Below are 16,099 nucleotides of genomic sequence, written 5' to 3'. Positions count from 1 at the left end.
ATGGCAGGATCATCCGGGCAAAGCCCGATAAATGGAAATTCTCTTTCCCAGTTTCAGTGTCCGATTCTGAAACCAACAAACTATACAGTTTGGGCTATTCGTATCAAGACGATTCTTGAAGCGAATGGTTTGTGGGAAACGATCGAACCGGCAGAAAATGCAATGGTAGACACCAAGAAAGATAAGTCTGCAATTGCATATCTGTTTCAAGCAATACCAGAAGACGTTGTATTGCAAGTTGCAAGTTGTAAAACTGCAAAAGAAATTTGGGATAATCTAAAGGTTAGACACGTTGGTGTTGATCGGGTACAAAAGGCGCGTATGTACACGTTATTATCAGAATTTGAATTGTTGCAAATGAAGGATGACGACACTATTGATTCGTTTACCGCAAAGATTAATAGTATCGTTACCCGGGCAACTGAAGTAGGAACGACATTGAGTCAACCGACTCTAGTACGCAAACTGCTAAATGGCGTACCGGATAAGTTTACTCAAATCGTTGCCTCCATGGAACAATACTCCGATCTAGAAACTATGACGCTAGAAGAAGCGGTCGGAAGATTAAAAACGTATGAAGAAAGGTTAAAGTTGAAGAAAAAGGAAAGCCCCGTGAACAATCTAGAAGAACTCCTGTATGCGGGTCATGGACAACATGTTGGAAATCATGGACGAGGGAGATTCCGTCCGTCACGAGGCCGAGGGAGAGGAAATTATCAACATAGGGGTGAAGGATACACCTCTTACGAGTCGGAAGGAACCGACAAACCACAAAGGAATGATAGCAAGCAAGAAACATCGACTATGAGAGATAAGTCGAAAATCACTTGCTACAGATGTGAGAAACTTGGGCACTATGCCTATGAATGCCCAACCAAGAAGACCAAAGAAAGTGAGACACTATTGGTCGAAATAGAAGAAGATGATGATGAACCGGCACTTCTGATGTGCCTAGACAGTGAAGAGCGGTAGAAACATGGAATTTGGTCGTGTGAAACGATCAAAGGGAAAACCGTGTGATGCGGAGGGAGATAACCTGTGAAAGGTACAATAAAACAGTTCAGTGACTAGTGACTAGATCGGATCAAAACGAAGAATCCGTGAGGGAAGCAATCAACGATGAAGAACTCGTTGTGAGAGACAACCGTGAAGAGGATAAATCAAGGAGAAGACGCCTGTATCCTGTGACTGGGTCAGAAGAAAAAAATTGTTGTGTGATACAATCACAAGAGAGATCTGAGTGAGTCAGTTTATCAAAATCTATGAGAAATGGATTCCGATCATGCGATATGATTGTGGGGAAGTTAATCAAGACCAGGTGAAGTTCGTGTTGAGACAACTACACAAGAAAAGATTCGTGTGATACAAATCAAGTGCGGTCAAGACAAGTGTGAAGCAATGTTCGTGTGAAGCAAGGTTCGTGAGGAGCAAGGTTGGTGAATAAGAAGATCCGTGTGAAACGTCGGATACCGAGGAGTTTCAAGAAGATGGAATTAATCAAAGTTCAAGATCTACAACTCAAGGCACTACTAGAAAAAGGGGCAATTTTCTACAGAAATTTCCTACACAATTTTTTTCGTCACAGATTACTACACTTTTATGACGAATTTCCTACAAAAAAAAATTCAAGATTTTGTTACAAATTTTCAATGCATCTATGACGAAAAATAAGAAAACCCTAATTAATTAACAGTTGCGTAACAAATCTATCGGAAATAACCTACAAAACAAAAAATAAAGGAAAATGATATCGTTTCCTACACATTTATCACGAGAAATAAGAAAACCCTAATTAATTGACAGTTGCGTAGGAAATGCGTAGCAACTTGCTACGCATTTATGACGATATATTTATTATTATACTTAGATTATATTTTATTGTTTAATCAGCATTATTATTAATTATTGCGTAGGAAATGTGTAGCAACTTGCTACGCATTTGTGATGGAAATTTATTGCGTAGGAAATGCGTAGCAACTTGCTACGCATTTATGACGAAATATTTATTATTATACTTAGATTATATTTTATTGTTTAATCAGCATTATTATTAATTATTGCGTAGGAAATGTGTAGCAACTTGCTATGCATTTGTGATGAAAAATTTATTGCGTAGGAAATGGGTAGCAACTTGCTACGCATTTATGATGAAATATTATTATTATACTTAGATTATATTTTAATGTTTAATCATCATTATTATTAATTATTGCGTAGAAAATGTGTAGCAACTTGCTACGCATTTGTGATGGAAAATTTATTGCATAGGAAATGCGTAGCAACTTGCTACGCATTTATGACGAAATATTCATTATTATACTTAGATTATATTTTAATGTTTAATTAGCATTATTATTAAACGAACGAACATAGACGAACTTCCCGCCGAACGAACGAGACCTATGTTCATGTTCGTTCATTTAACTAATCTAACGAAATTTCTTGTTCATGTTCGTTCGTTTATTAAACGAACGAACATAGACGAACTTCCCGCCGAACAGTTCATGAACTATTCGCTGAACGTTCGGTTCGTTTACAGCCCTATTTATTACCATATTTAAATTTTTAACTAGTGCCCTTACACATGGCCTAACAACCCGTACTTTAACCTTCTAAATTTAAACTAGAATTGAAAAAATATTTAAATGTTTGAAAATGTTGCACGTTATGTCCTTTAGGTGCGGTGACGTCAGTTGATTTGGGTTCGACGACGCTCGTGATGATGGGTGAAGGTGAATGGGTGGATGTGGTGGTGGGTTAGTGTGACAACCGGTAATTTACGCCTTTAATTACACGATTAACAGATGTTTAAAACGATAATAAACGGTGTTTGTGATGCGAACTAACTTAATTTGACTTTACAATGCACGTATGACGATCTGCGAAAAATCTACGAAATATTAAACGGTAGCGAACTGAAACCGAACAAAATACTGACAACGCCGACAAGTATGAATTTTATACGAGTATTTTATATTTATAAAGCTAGTTTTACGAATTTATCGGGCTTTCGTATGCCACAAAGCGAAAACGTAAATGAGAAACGCGACTGCAGGAACGCACCTGCAACGAGACGGAAGTATCGGAGACGCATATTACCTTTAAAACCGAGATTTTACGATATATTTTGCTTCGTAATTAAATTTTAATAACCGTAGTCGAAATTGTATCGAAAAACGGATTGAAACGGCGAACGACGCAACTTTACGCAACTTTACGCAATTATTATCGTAAACGACAAGCAAACACACCAAACGCGACTACCGACTCTATTTTTCATAATTTGATCCTAAAAGTTTATTCTACAACGTTACGGAGTGTTCGGGTTTTAAAAAATGGTTCGTAAATTTCGAGCCACTTAAACGCACGAGATTAGGCTTGTGGGCCTTGGGCCCAAGCCCAAAGCCCACTAAAATAACCCTAAGTATAAAAGAGTTATTAACCCTAATTCTACACTATGTGCAGCCGTTCCCAAAGATATTTCCCTCCCAAACCCCCTGTATCTTATCTTCTCCATTTATCATTAAAGAAAACCCTAACAATCTCACCTACAACACAAGGTTCTTCACCTATACACCTCATACATAACCCAAACATCTCATTTCACTACCCCGCCTCCCCTTCGGTTCCCTGTAACCCGACAAAACGGAGCACCTCCGGTCGGTTCACCGGCCACACCCCCTTCGACTCCCCCTTTTCCGGCTCACGGCGGCGGTCTTTATCTCCGACCGATAAACTTCATGGTAAACCCTCACCATCACTCGTCTCTTCTCTTTATTTCTTTTTTTTTATGTTTAATTCATCTTATTCATTTGAATCAAAGTGGGTTAGGGAAAAAGTTCAATATGGATGGTTGCATATCCGACTTTATTTTGATGGAAGGACTCATATGACGAAATATTGTTGTTATTGATGTCCTGTTTGCGGCATCAATGGAGAAGTTGTTGACATGTTGCTTGGCACCTCCACTTCAACCATCCGTGTGTCGGATTTGCAAGCAAGAATGAATCTACGTTGCTATTTGGATTTAGATTTCGATTGGGAATGCGATTCAGATTTGGGTTCGGATGGCTTTGAAGTTATGCCCAAGATAAATTTATGTTTGTAAATTTGTGAATGCAATTCAAATTTAGATTTCGATTGGGAATGCGATTCAGATTTGTTTGTAAAGTTGTATAAATTTATGATTAATGTTATTGAATTTTTATAGTTTTTAGTTTTATTTGCTTTTGTATCCGATCTCTCGGATGTTTTATAAATAGAATAAAACTAGAAAAAACATTAAATGTCGTGACAATTGTGTAGCAAAAATAAAAAATCAACTTTTGTTAAATGGGTAGGAAAATGCGTAGCAATTTGTGACAGCCCTTTTCTGTTACAAATGAGTAGGAAAATACGTAGAAAATGTGTAAAGAAATCAGTTTCCTACGAGTGGTTTTACTACATATGCATTTCGTCACAAATTCGTAGAAAATTAAATTTCGTGACAATTGTGTAGCAAAAATTAAAAATTAACTTCCGTTAAATGGGTAGGAAAATGCGTAGAAATTGTGTAGCAATTTGTGACAGGCCTTTTCCGTCAGAAATGGGTAGGAAAATGCGTAGAAAATGCGTAAGAAACCGGTTTCCTACGAGTGGTTTTCCTACATATGCATTAAGTCACAAATTCATAAAAAATCGCGAGTTGTGACGCATTTTCTACGGAAAATGGTGTCAGAAATTTTAATTTTTCTAGTAGTGAGGATGTTCGTGATTAGGGGGGTGAATGAAAGTTATAATCCCTACACATCCTTAAAGTACAAGGGTTATTATGTATATAGTTAATAGTTATTTAGATGGCGGTTACTTGGCGGTTACAAACTACAAGGACCAAAGTTGACAACATGGAAGATGGAAACTACCCTAATAACCGAAAAGGTGTGTCTCTCTACACACACCATTTCCGATTGGGTATCAAGGCACAAGAAGAAAAGACGCACCGGTTGGAGTGAATGGACAAGATTCGACATACCTTTTCAAGTTTCAATCTCAACCATACATCCAAGAGACATGACTTTTCGCGAAGAGACGCGTCTATTCACTCGTACCCGTTGGAAAACTATAAATAGGATCATGTAGTTTCATTTGTAATCACTACTCTCAATTCGATACATACATTCGGTTATTGTATGATCATTGTATTCAAGTTATTATTGTTATTCAAGTTTGTTTATCACGTTCTAGAGATCAAGATCCATTTTGGGGCCAACAAGTATGACATAAATATAAATAAGTTCCTGAAACAATTATAACTACGGGTTGTTCTCAATATGACAAAGCTTGGAGATAGCCTAAATGATGTGCTCAACATGATAATTCCTGAGACACGTTTCTCATTGTTGGTCGACCCTTTGGATCTGTGAGAATGCATGCTAGTGCTACATTATATGCTACATTATATACACGCATGATTTCCTTTAGAATCGACTTATTGGTTGGATAAGGGAGTCTCTTATCCAATATATTTTCCAACATTGCACCATGACTAGTTGAATAGTTCAAGGATGAAAGGAGGTCTCCAGGATGCTTCCCTCCAATTGTCTCAAGCGCCACAACCCCAAAGCTATACACGTCACATTTTTCAGTCACAATCATGTTGTAGGCAAGTTCTACATGTTCATAAATACAAAACGGTCGTTAGAAAAACTCCAATAGCTAATAGACTCAGAAGAAGTGTAATCTTACGTAAAATTAATAAATACCTGGAGCAATGTATCCCAATGTTCCTGCAACGGCCGTTTGGTTGGAGGAATCGGGGTCCAGCAATCTGGCTATTCCAAAGTCAGCAACAAATCCTTCCAGTTCTGAGTTCAAGAGAATGTTGTTGGTTGATATGTCTCTATGAACAATAGGAGGGTTGCAATCATGATGCATGTATGCCAAACCATGGGCTACACCTTTGATAATGTGAAGCCTCTTGAGCCAGTCGACTTGAACAGCTAATTCACTGTTACTCAAGGCACAAAATAGGCTCCCCTTCTCCATGAATTCATACACAAGGAAGTTGCATTTGTTATGCAAACAAAAACCATAAAGTCTGATAATGTTTTTGTGCCTTAGGTTGGTTAACACTTTGATTTCATTCTCGAAAGTCTGGTTGAATGCTGGTTGCTGGGCTTCAAAACTATGGAGCTTTTTTAAAGCAAATATTTTACCGTCAGGCAGTTTTGCTTCATAAACACTACCGTAGCCACCAGTTCCAATGCAATATTTAAGGTCGAAGTCCTCAGTAGCGGTGACGAAGTCTTCATATGCAATTTTTCCGTCATAATTCAATACCGAGCACACATTTCCATGTCTTTTTGTTTCCGGTTGGATTTTCTTTTCGGTAGCTTTGTGCTTCTTGTAGAACATGTAACCAAGAAGCAAGAAACCAAGTCCCCCGATGATGGGAAGAAAAATGGTTAAATAGTTCAGCATATGTGAGGCTTCCTGTCGACCATTTGATTTACTATTAGGACCCATCCTGCAGCTAGGAAGAGGAACCCCACACAGCCCGGGATTATTTGAAAACCTGTCGGGTGGAAAAGTATCAAAAGGAGCAGATGTCGGGATGACACCAGACAAATTATTGTTGGAGAGATCGGCATCTCCAAGACTAAGACCGGATAACGATCTTGGGATCGACCCGTTTAGCCTGTTATGTGATAAATCCATAATTGCTGCGTTTTTTAACCCGCTTAGCTCTTCGGGTATCGGTCCGGTGATATTGTTGTGACCCAAATTCAGTATATTGAGATAGTACATTGACCCGAGTTCTTTTGGGATTCCACCCTCCAGTTTGTTGTACGAAAGATCAAGAAATATCATTGACCCGTTGTGATTGAAGTTCGGCTGAGTGATCCCTAAATACACTCTGGTGAAGTTACATGGGTGTCTCGATGAAAACCATTGTAAATCCACCTGGCGGATCCCTCCGAATTCCAGAATATTCCCGGAACCATGACACTGGCTGCTCCCGTCGTTCTTAATGTACACATATTGTTTCCCAGTGAGATACCAAGAAGCAATGAATCCAGATTGCTTGAAAAGTTCCGGCGGGATCATCCCACTTAACTGATTGGTGTTCAAATCCAACCATACCAAGCTCTTACAATCTCCAAGCTCTCCTGGTATCCGGCCAGAAAACAAGTTGTTCCCAAGTTTAAGAATAGCAAGATTCGACAAACCACCAAGGGCTGCTGGAATTTCTCCGACCAATTTATTATTGGAAAGCGAAATCCAGTTCAAATTGGTGCAGTTGCTTAATCTAGCTGGAATCGAACCCGTTAAATAATCACTACTAGAAAAAACACCTTTCTTGACATGCATTGCGTGTCATAAAAGGGTCTTTATGACACACAAATGCGAGTCGTTGATTGAGGAGTCATAAAATTAACATAACATGCATTTGTGTGTCATGTATTAATGACACACATTTAATGACACGCATTTATGACACACATTCATGACACTCATTTTATGACATCTTTTAATGACACACATTCATGACACTTTTTAATGACACACGTTCATGACAAGCATTTATGACACATACGTATGACATTCATTTACGCGTGTCATGCTTTTAATTCTTTATAAAATGTTTTTTTATAAAATTACTGATTTACCCTGGATACATATATAATATCAAAAACAATAAATGTATTTCATAAAAAATATATATATACCAAAACAACCCTTTACATAGTCATATGTCAAGTATATTACAAATATGTTAACGTTAACAAAAAAAAATGTTTGTCAATACATTCGTCAAAACCTAAATATGGTTTCACTTAACAATAGAGATAGCCGCATAAGTCGACCAATCTTCGCGAATGCCATCCACCTCTGCAGCCGAGTATTCCTCTACTCTTCCTCCAACCAAGACCAAATGTGACACCTTGTGGCAAAACTTTTTTAATTTCTTTGAAGCAATTTCCCACAGCAAGGCCCATGTTAGCAACAAACCAAGCCAGGCTTCTCGAGTAGCCATGTAAAAAAAACAAATCTTAAAATCAGTATTTTAAATCTTAATCAAAGAATTTAAATATTAATTTCAAGACTAAATCTAAATCTATGAATTTAAGCATTTGTTAGAACATGAAAGTACACTATTAATTCTAATCACCAAAAAAAATCACAAAAAAAAATCCATTGAAAGAAACAAACCTGATATTCACAAATGCAGCAACAACTCATCTGATGTCCTAGTCATACAAAGACGAATTGTGACATTTTGACATGTTTCATGCTCTTATTATTCATAATAAATAATTGAAAATTTACAACAAAAAAGGTTGTGACAGAAAATGAGAGGGGGTGTAATCACCAGAGATAAAAGTTAACCCTTATGACTTCAAGCATAAGTACGAACCCTTACGAATTCAAGCATAAGTACGAACCCTTATGACTTCAAGGATACCTATTTGATAAAATCCAAAGATGATGTGAAAATGAGACCTTTGGCTCTTTAGTACGAATCCTTATGAAAGGAACGTGCCAGCCACCGCATCTACCATATGCTTTTTGCTAAACTATTATATGTATATATACACGTTTCAACCTACCCAATAACAAAATCTAGAAAAAACATATACTTTACCAGTCTTCATCATTAACCTTTTTTACATCCCTTCACAACATTTGATTTTCTTGGCAGCAAAACCTAGTTAATCCAAATCAAAACTGATTAAAAAGTTTTAAATGAAATAAGAAGATACAAATTAATCCAAATCAAACCTGATTAAGATTGTACCTCCATTTCGCCACATAAAGAGATAACAAAGTAGACTTTCGACATCAAAAACAACAAAAAAGAGATTTTTTGTTACTTTCAATTTGGGGTGACAACAGCAGGCCGTCTACCATCTTCTGAACCAAAAATCAAACGGGTCGTCATCTAATCTGAAGGAGTAAATCTATAGCTATCCAATTATCATATAGTTTTTACTGTTTAGTTGTCATATAAAGGACCTGAACCAACAGAAGATATACGTCCAAAAGGCGATATAAAAAATAAGTAATTTTTAGTGAGTTCATGTGCAGCCATGTATGTATAAAGGGGTGCACCCCTCAATATAAGAGTTAAACAGTATGTGTTTATATGTAACCACTATGGCACTGTTTAACATATAACCTCCCATTCCTAGCACAAATTTCATATTAACAACGCCTAAATTAAATGCTAATACAATTCAACGCAATTCAAACTAATGATAACACATTTAAGCAATTTACTCATGTGCATATCATCAAGTATAGTTTTTATGAATCTATCAAAAGAAAACAAGTAAACCAAATTGAGGCAAAAACTCACAGGCATTTAATCAAACACATGGCGTCCATAAGTAATAATTCGTATTCTGAAATGAAAACTATAAGATTAGGGCACCAAACAAGAATTATAATAAAAAGGGTAAAAGCACGAAATTGTTTTTCACCGATGTAATTTTGATGGGCAATTGAAATCCTCCCGAACCTCACCTTCGTAAGGGTTGCTGAACGAGGATGAAGAAGTTGCTGAATGATGAAGGGCTGCTGAATGGGGGTGCGGCGGTGGCCACAAACGTTCACCATCGTAGTGGAAATCGGCCGAGATTGAGAGAGAGATAGAGAGAGCAAACAAACTGAATTTGGGTTGGGAAAATGTAAAGTTTGAGCGGACTGCGGAGATGGTTTTGATTTTGGATAGGAGGTATTTCGATTTTTTGGGTAGGGGCTGAAAAGAGGGAAACGAAAATTATAAAAAATTCAAAACACGTAAATAAATTTTGTAATATTACAAGAAGCATAAAATAAAAAAGGGTTTAAAACTTTTCAAGGTACTAAAGCGAGGGAAACAAAAATTTTAGTGAAACAAGAGCAAAGGAAATCTTTGATGCGAAGGAAAATTTTGATGTTATTATATATTTAAGTATTCAAATATGGGATAGCTCAATTGAGACACATACCTCTTAAATGAGAGTTCTCGGGTTAAAACCTGAGCAAAGAAGAATAATTTAGAATTATTGGTCTAAAGAAGTAACATTTGTCGTTCAAAAAATATATATATTTAGGTAGGGTTGTTAAATGAATCGAATAAAAGATTTTCAAATTAATGTAACCAAATTTTTGAGTTTTTATTTTTTACCTAAATTCGTATTCGATTAAGATTTAATTTATTCGAATCCGTATTCAATATTCAATTTGTATTTGAAGCTCGAATATTATACGTCCATGTATTTAAGGAGGTAAAGAGGCAAAAATATATTAAAGTTTAATAATGCCACTAAAAACCTAAATTAGTGGCAAAAAATAAAAAAAATGTCACTAAAAGTATATGCTAAGCAATATGGCATACGCTAAGCGCCACTAAAAGCTAAATTAGTGGTAAAAAAAACTAAATGCCACTAAAAGTACGTGCTAAGCAAATATGGCATACGCGAGTTGCCACTAAAAACTAAATTAGTGGCACAAAAGCTTAAAGTCACTAAATGTGTGTGCCACTGAATGGCATTTTTTTTGTAGTGTTTATTTGCTCGTGACCAAAGCAACGAGAGCATGCCCAAATTGTCGGATAACGAGTATGGGGGTGATGGTAGTGGCTTCATGGTGGCCTTGTGGTTAGCCCAAGCACGGGCCACTACGCTCGGTCTCAGTGCCATTGAGTATTAGTAATAGTACTTCTAATGATGAGAGGCAGATATAATATATGTATATAAATAAAATTTGAGCCTACTCTACTTGTTAACTCTTCCATTCTTTTCCGAGCAGTCCCGAGTTCAATTTTAATTAATTGGTCAAATATATAGAGTTTTTTTATAACACTAAAAAGATGGCACACAAAAAAGAGTCAAAAATTTATTGAATTTTTTAGACCACAACATTTTATTCTTGACACACGTTTTTGAAAGTCATATGGTCTTGTTTTTTATGACGCTAAAAGATGACACACAAAAAAAGTGTCATAATTTGTTGAATTTTGTAAACCATGACATTTTTTTCTTGACACACACTTTGGAATGTCATAAAATGATCTTGTTCTTTTTTCATGACGCTAAAAAGATGACATGCAAAAAAGAGTGTCATAAATTTATTGAATTTTGTAAACCATGACATTTTTTTCTTGACACACGTTTCTGAATGTCATAAAATGAGTGTGTGTCATTGTTCGCGTGTCAAGAAATGTATATTTTCTAGTAGTGTGACACGGCCGGGTGGTGAGCTGACACGGCCGGGTGAAGGTTTTGTCAAAAATATTATTTGTGTGATTTATGCATCGTAGGCTTCGGTATATTATCCGTGGACTACGGTGGGCCTCCCAAACATGATTTCGAGTGTTCCCTTGACGATTATAAGTTGTAAACCCAAGTCTAAGCCTCATGTAATTTATATAAGAGTATGATAGATGTATGTAATGAAGTTGGACATATATTACATGTTAATGGTATACAAGAATGCGTACGGAACACGTAGGTATGAACACATGATTGTAGGTATGATTGAATGTATATTAGGTATGTAGATGTGTATGATTGTAAGTATGTATGTGTGCAAGTATGTGCGAATGCATGATTTGGATGCATTTGAGAATTAACGTTACTAACAATGCCCTTGAGTTTGGGATGTAATGCAGGAATGAGAATGTCGGATTCTTATGAAGTTGAAGCCGAACTCGGAACAAGAGACTTAGAGAGAATAGTCGAATGAATTGAAGCTATATTGTCGAATATTATACGAAAGTTAATTGTGTAAGAATAGTGTTGTATGAGGTTGTCAATGACTAATGATTAAGTTGTATGTGATGTTCACAGGTACCATACGGATTTCTTCTTCTTCTACTAACGAAGATGAGCGGACGAAGATCGAGTCAAGAGCAAGGATTGTACGGGAAGGATCGGTCACATAGTTTAACAAATGTAGGTCCGAAGTATTCATATAATGGAACGTGGTAAATACTTTTTAATGAGTGTATACATTTGGTATTCGAACTTTCCTGTAAGTACTATGTCTATTAAAGAACGAAATTTTTGGTTCATATTTTCCGCTGTGTTGTATTGTTAAGTTATTACAAGTTAGTCTTACAGGGAATTGTTCATAATACGAACGGGTCATGCCCGATTTTTGTTAAATTATAGTATGATAATATCACATTTAGGAAGGTGAAACCTTGGGCGTTTCACCTGCCAACTCTTTCAACACTTTAAATCCAGTCTAAGCATCCGACAGCTCAGACTGCGGAGGTATCTTAGCCGATGGAAATCTTCCATATATTTGATTTATGTAACAGTTGTGTAGCCAACTCTTTCAACACTTTAAATCCAGTCTAAGCATCCGACAGCTCAGACTGCGGAGGTATGTTAGCCGATGGAAATCTAGAAGATTTCCATATATTTGATTTATGTAACAGTTGTGTAATTGTGTATATCTTCCATAGTTAGTTGCCCTTGTTTAGGAATGATAGCTGTAAATCAGTGGTATTCTCCACTATATATTCTGTAACATTTTCCTTGGACAATCACAAAAATATTTTCCAGTTTTCAAGTATGTAGACTTAGTAAACTAAATTAGTTGGGTTATAAGAGCATAAACAAAACATGAAGAATAGCTTAGGGGTTGTGGTTGTCTAACCCAGTTTAGACATCTTAAATGGGTCAACATGATTTAGAAAGATATCTACCTCATACAAAATCCTCGACAACTATAAATAATTATTTTATTTTATTAGTTAGATTTTATATATGTATGAATGAATTTAAGAAAACGTCGCAACGTATGTATTTTAATCTATGCCTCTATATAAAATTTTACTCAAAACCGATATGTGGATGTTGATGTACAAATGATTAAAGCACAAACGTACATGTTATAAAGCTTACATTTTTTTTGTTATTCTAGTAATATAATATAGTGTTTCACAACATTCTGAATATACTGTTGCGAGGTGTTTATTTTTATCTACGATTTCATAAATGTTTATTCGAGGTTGTTAAATATGGTAGATCTTTTTCTTACCGTAAAGAACCGAATGATACAGTCTCAACATTGGTATCGGTACCATATTTGTTTTTATAGTTTTCTTGAGGTGAACATCGGTACCGATGTCACATTCAGAGTTGTATTCGTAATAGAGTATTATTATATGGTAAGCTATAGCGAGTGCTGGTAAGGTAATTGAACCGAAATGATACACGCCGAACAACATTGGTACCTTTCGGTTGATGTAAAATGAGTATTGATATCATCATAGGCATATCTTTTTCGGTTGCTATACCAAGGGTCGGTACTATACCAAACCAAATCGAAAGTCCGCTGCGAAGCGCGGATAGTCCCATTGATCTAACTAATGTAAAAAATATTAAAAGACAAGATTGCCCTTTTAATATTCCCCACCTCACCTTTGGTTTCATCTTTCATCGCTCCATCATCTTCAGCTTTCTGGTAACGAAGATCGTTCAGTTTCTATAAAAGGTTCTGTGTTCGTTTGATTTCTCTGACTCGCTGATGTATATTCTCATCTGGCCTCTGTTCACTTTCATGCCATCGCCACTCTCATCGGAGTCTGAGATTGGAACAATCCTTCTAGCTTCTCCACAGCCCCTTTTTGTTTGTTCAGTTATTACTTTATATTATGCTATTTTATGTTTACCATGTTACACCAGTTCATGTAATCTATTGATCTTGTAAATCAACTTCTTTAATTTAGGGCATTAGTTTGTTAGGGTTCCTCTTCTGTTCAATTTTAATTCTATGTTGAAAAAGAAGTTTACTAAATTTGGTGTAGTGCATAGTGAACTTTAAATAACTAAACAAACTTTAGACATTTAAGATCCACATTGCAAACAGTTCTAAAAGTTTCAAGGTTATAGGTTTATTTCATGGTGACAAAAGCTTGGAGATAGCCCATATGATGTCTTTTCAACATGATAATTCCTGAGACACATCTCTCATTGTCGGCCGACACTTTGGATCTGTGAGAATGCACCCTGCTGCTACATTACAAACACGCACAATTTCCTTTTCAATCGATAGATCGGTTGGATAAGGGAGTCGCTTGTCTAATATATTTTCCAAAGTTATACCATGAGTAGTCGAATAGTTCAGGGATGAGAGAAGGTCTCCAGGATGCTTCCCCCCAATTGTCTCAAATGCCACCACCCCGAAGCTATACACGTCACATTTTTCAGTCACAATCATGTTATATGCAAGGTCTGCATGAACATATATACCAAAGGACCATGAGCAAAATTTTAACAGCTAATAGAGTAGTAACACACATAAAAGAAGTGTGAGATTAAGTACAAATACCTGGAGCAATGTATCCCAAAGTTCCTGCAATTACCGTTTGGATGGAGGAATCTGGGTCGAGCAATCTTGCTGCTCCAAAGTCAGCAACAAATCCTTCCAGTTCTTTGTTCAAGAGAATGTTGTTGGTTGATATGCCAAAGCATGGGCAACATCTTTGATAATGTTCACTCTCTTCATCCAGTCTACTATTACAGCTGATTCACTGTTACTCAAGGCGCAAAACAGGCTCCCCTTTTCCATGTATTCATATACAAGGAAATTGCACCTGTTATGCAAACAAAAACCATAGAGTTTGACGATGTTTTTGTGCCTTAGGTTGGTCAACACTTGGACTTCATTCTTGAAACTCTGGTCAAATGTTGGTTGCTTGGCTTCAAAACCATGGAGTTTTTTCAAAGCAAATGTTTGACCGTCAGGAAGGTTGGCTTCATAAATACTACCATAGCCACCGGTTCCAATGCAGTATTTGAGGTCGAAGTCCTCTGTTGCATTGATGAAGTCTTCGTATGCAATTGTTCCATCATAATTCAATATTGAGCATACGTTTCCATGTCTTATAATTTCAGGCTGCATTTTAGTTTGTGTGGAATTGTGTTTTTTGTAACACACATAAACCAGAAGCAAGAAACAAAGTCCCACAATGATGGGAAGAAAAATAATGGTCAAATAGTGAATCAGTTGTCTCTTGGCATATGTTTTTTGCAGGTTGATTGTCCACTTAAAGCATTGCATGACAAGCCAGTTTCTCTATTCTGGATTGAAGGGACCAGGGGCGATTGAAGTCAGATTCTTATTTAGGGACTGATTTAAGAATATCAAATACTGGAACTCCAAACTATTAAGTTCATCTCCAAAAAAATTATTACTACTAAGGTCCAAGTACTCTAAGTGATTGCAAACAAGAAGACTTGTGACAATTCCAGTCATGTGATTCATAGAGAGGTTTAGATGATGAAGATTGTAGGTCCACCCGGAGGATCGAGTAACCTCTATTCCCTGTTTTCCGACAAACCCGAAAGTGCGGAATCCAAACGGGTAAGTTAAACCAAGTGACGAACACGTAAGACACAACAATTCAACGATTAACACTCCATTGTATTAATGCTATGAAACGGTTACAATACAATGTTTACAAGATGCTCTCATAAACTCTCAGTGTGTGTGTGTTTACAGTGTTCGCTCTCAAATCTATTCAGACTTGTCTTAAGTGTTCTGTCTTGTTTCTGGGTATTTATACTATCAGACCAACGAAAACAAAGAGGCCCACGAAAACACTTCATTATGGACGAAATCCCTTGTGATTTCGTCCTATTTGGTTTTCATCCAAAAGTGTTTTCATCCAAAAGTGTTTTCATCACATGTCATTTCGTCACATGTGTTGGGCCTGGACATGGGCTTCATCAATGGGCTTCAACAATGAACAGACAATACTAGACTTACCAATATGCATACTGCACACATGCAGTAGCATTTACAACGAACGTTACAAAGTAAATCGCATACCGAGTCAAGACAGGAGGTTGTCTTGACTACGGCCTTTACTTCGTAGCCGAGTCGAACCGAGCCGAGCCGTATCCACAAAATATGTATCAACAAACTCCCCCTTGGATGCTGCTCGCGAGGTTCGTAATCTCGTTCTCCATCTCTTGATGGTGCATTCATTCTCGGAAAGGATCTTTAAAGTCTTCACGCGTCGTAAGTAGAAGTGTATCAACAAAATCCCTTTTCATTTAAGAAGTGTGTTAACAAACTCCCCCTTAAAATAAACTCTCCATTGAGTTATGCTCGT

At 36.7% G+C, this 16,099-nt stretch overlaps 2 protein-coding genes across 2 annotated transcripts in view; one reads left to right on the top strand and one right to left on the bottom strand.

Annotated features, from left to right (window-relative positions):
• LOC110932161 lies at positions 1-972 on the top strand. The gene has a single exon (XM_022175519.1). It carries the CDS (start codon positions 1-3, stop codon positions 970-972), a length of 972 nt encoding a protein of 323 aa, XP_022031211.1.
• Positions 973-5,310: 4,338 nt separating this feature from the next.
• Positions 5,311-16,099, bottom strand: part of LOC110932160 (brassinosteroid LRR receptor kinase-like) — a 51,689-nt gene continuing 40,900 nt past the window's right edge. Inside the window, exons 4-5 of the mRNA XM_022175518.2 lie at positions 5,742-7,318; positions 5,311-5,648 (exon numbers count right to left, since the gene is read on the bottom strand). Coding sequence (XP_022031210.2) covers positions 5,344-5,648; positions 5,742-7,318 — 1,882 coding nt within the window. The 3' untranslated portion in view covers positions 5,311-5,343. The remainder of the gene's footprint in view (positions 5,649-5,741; positions 7,319-16,099) is intronic.

This window comes from Helianthus annuus, chromosome 3, assembly GCF_002127325.2.
Source record: "Helianthus annuus cultivar XRQ/B chromosome 3, HanXRQr2.0-SUNRISE, whole genome shotgun sequence".
NCBI lineage: Eukaryota > Viridiplantae > Streptophyta > Magnoliopsida > Asterales > Asteraceae > Helianthus > Helianthus annuus.
This window is presented reverse-complemented; position numbering and strand designations above follow the sequence as displayed.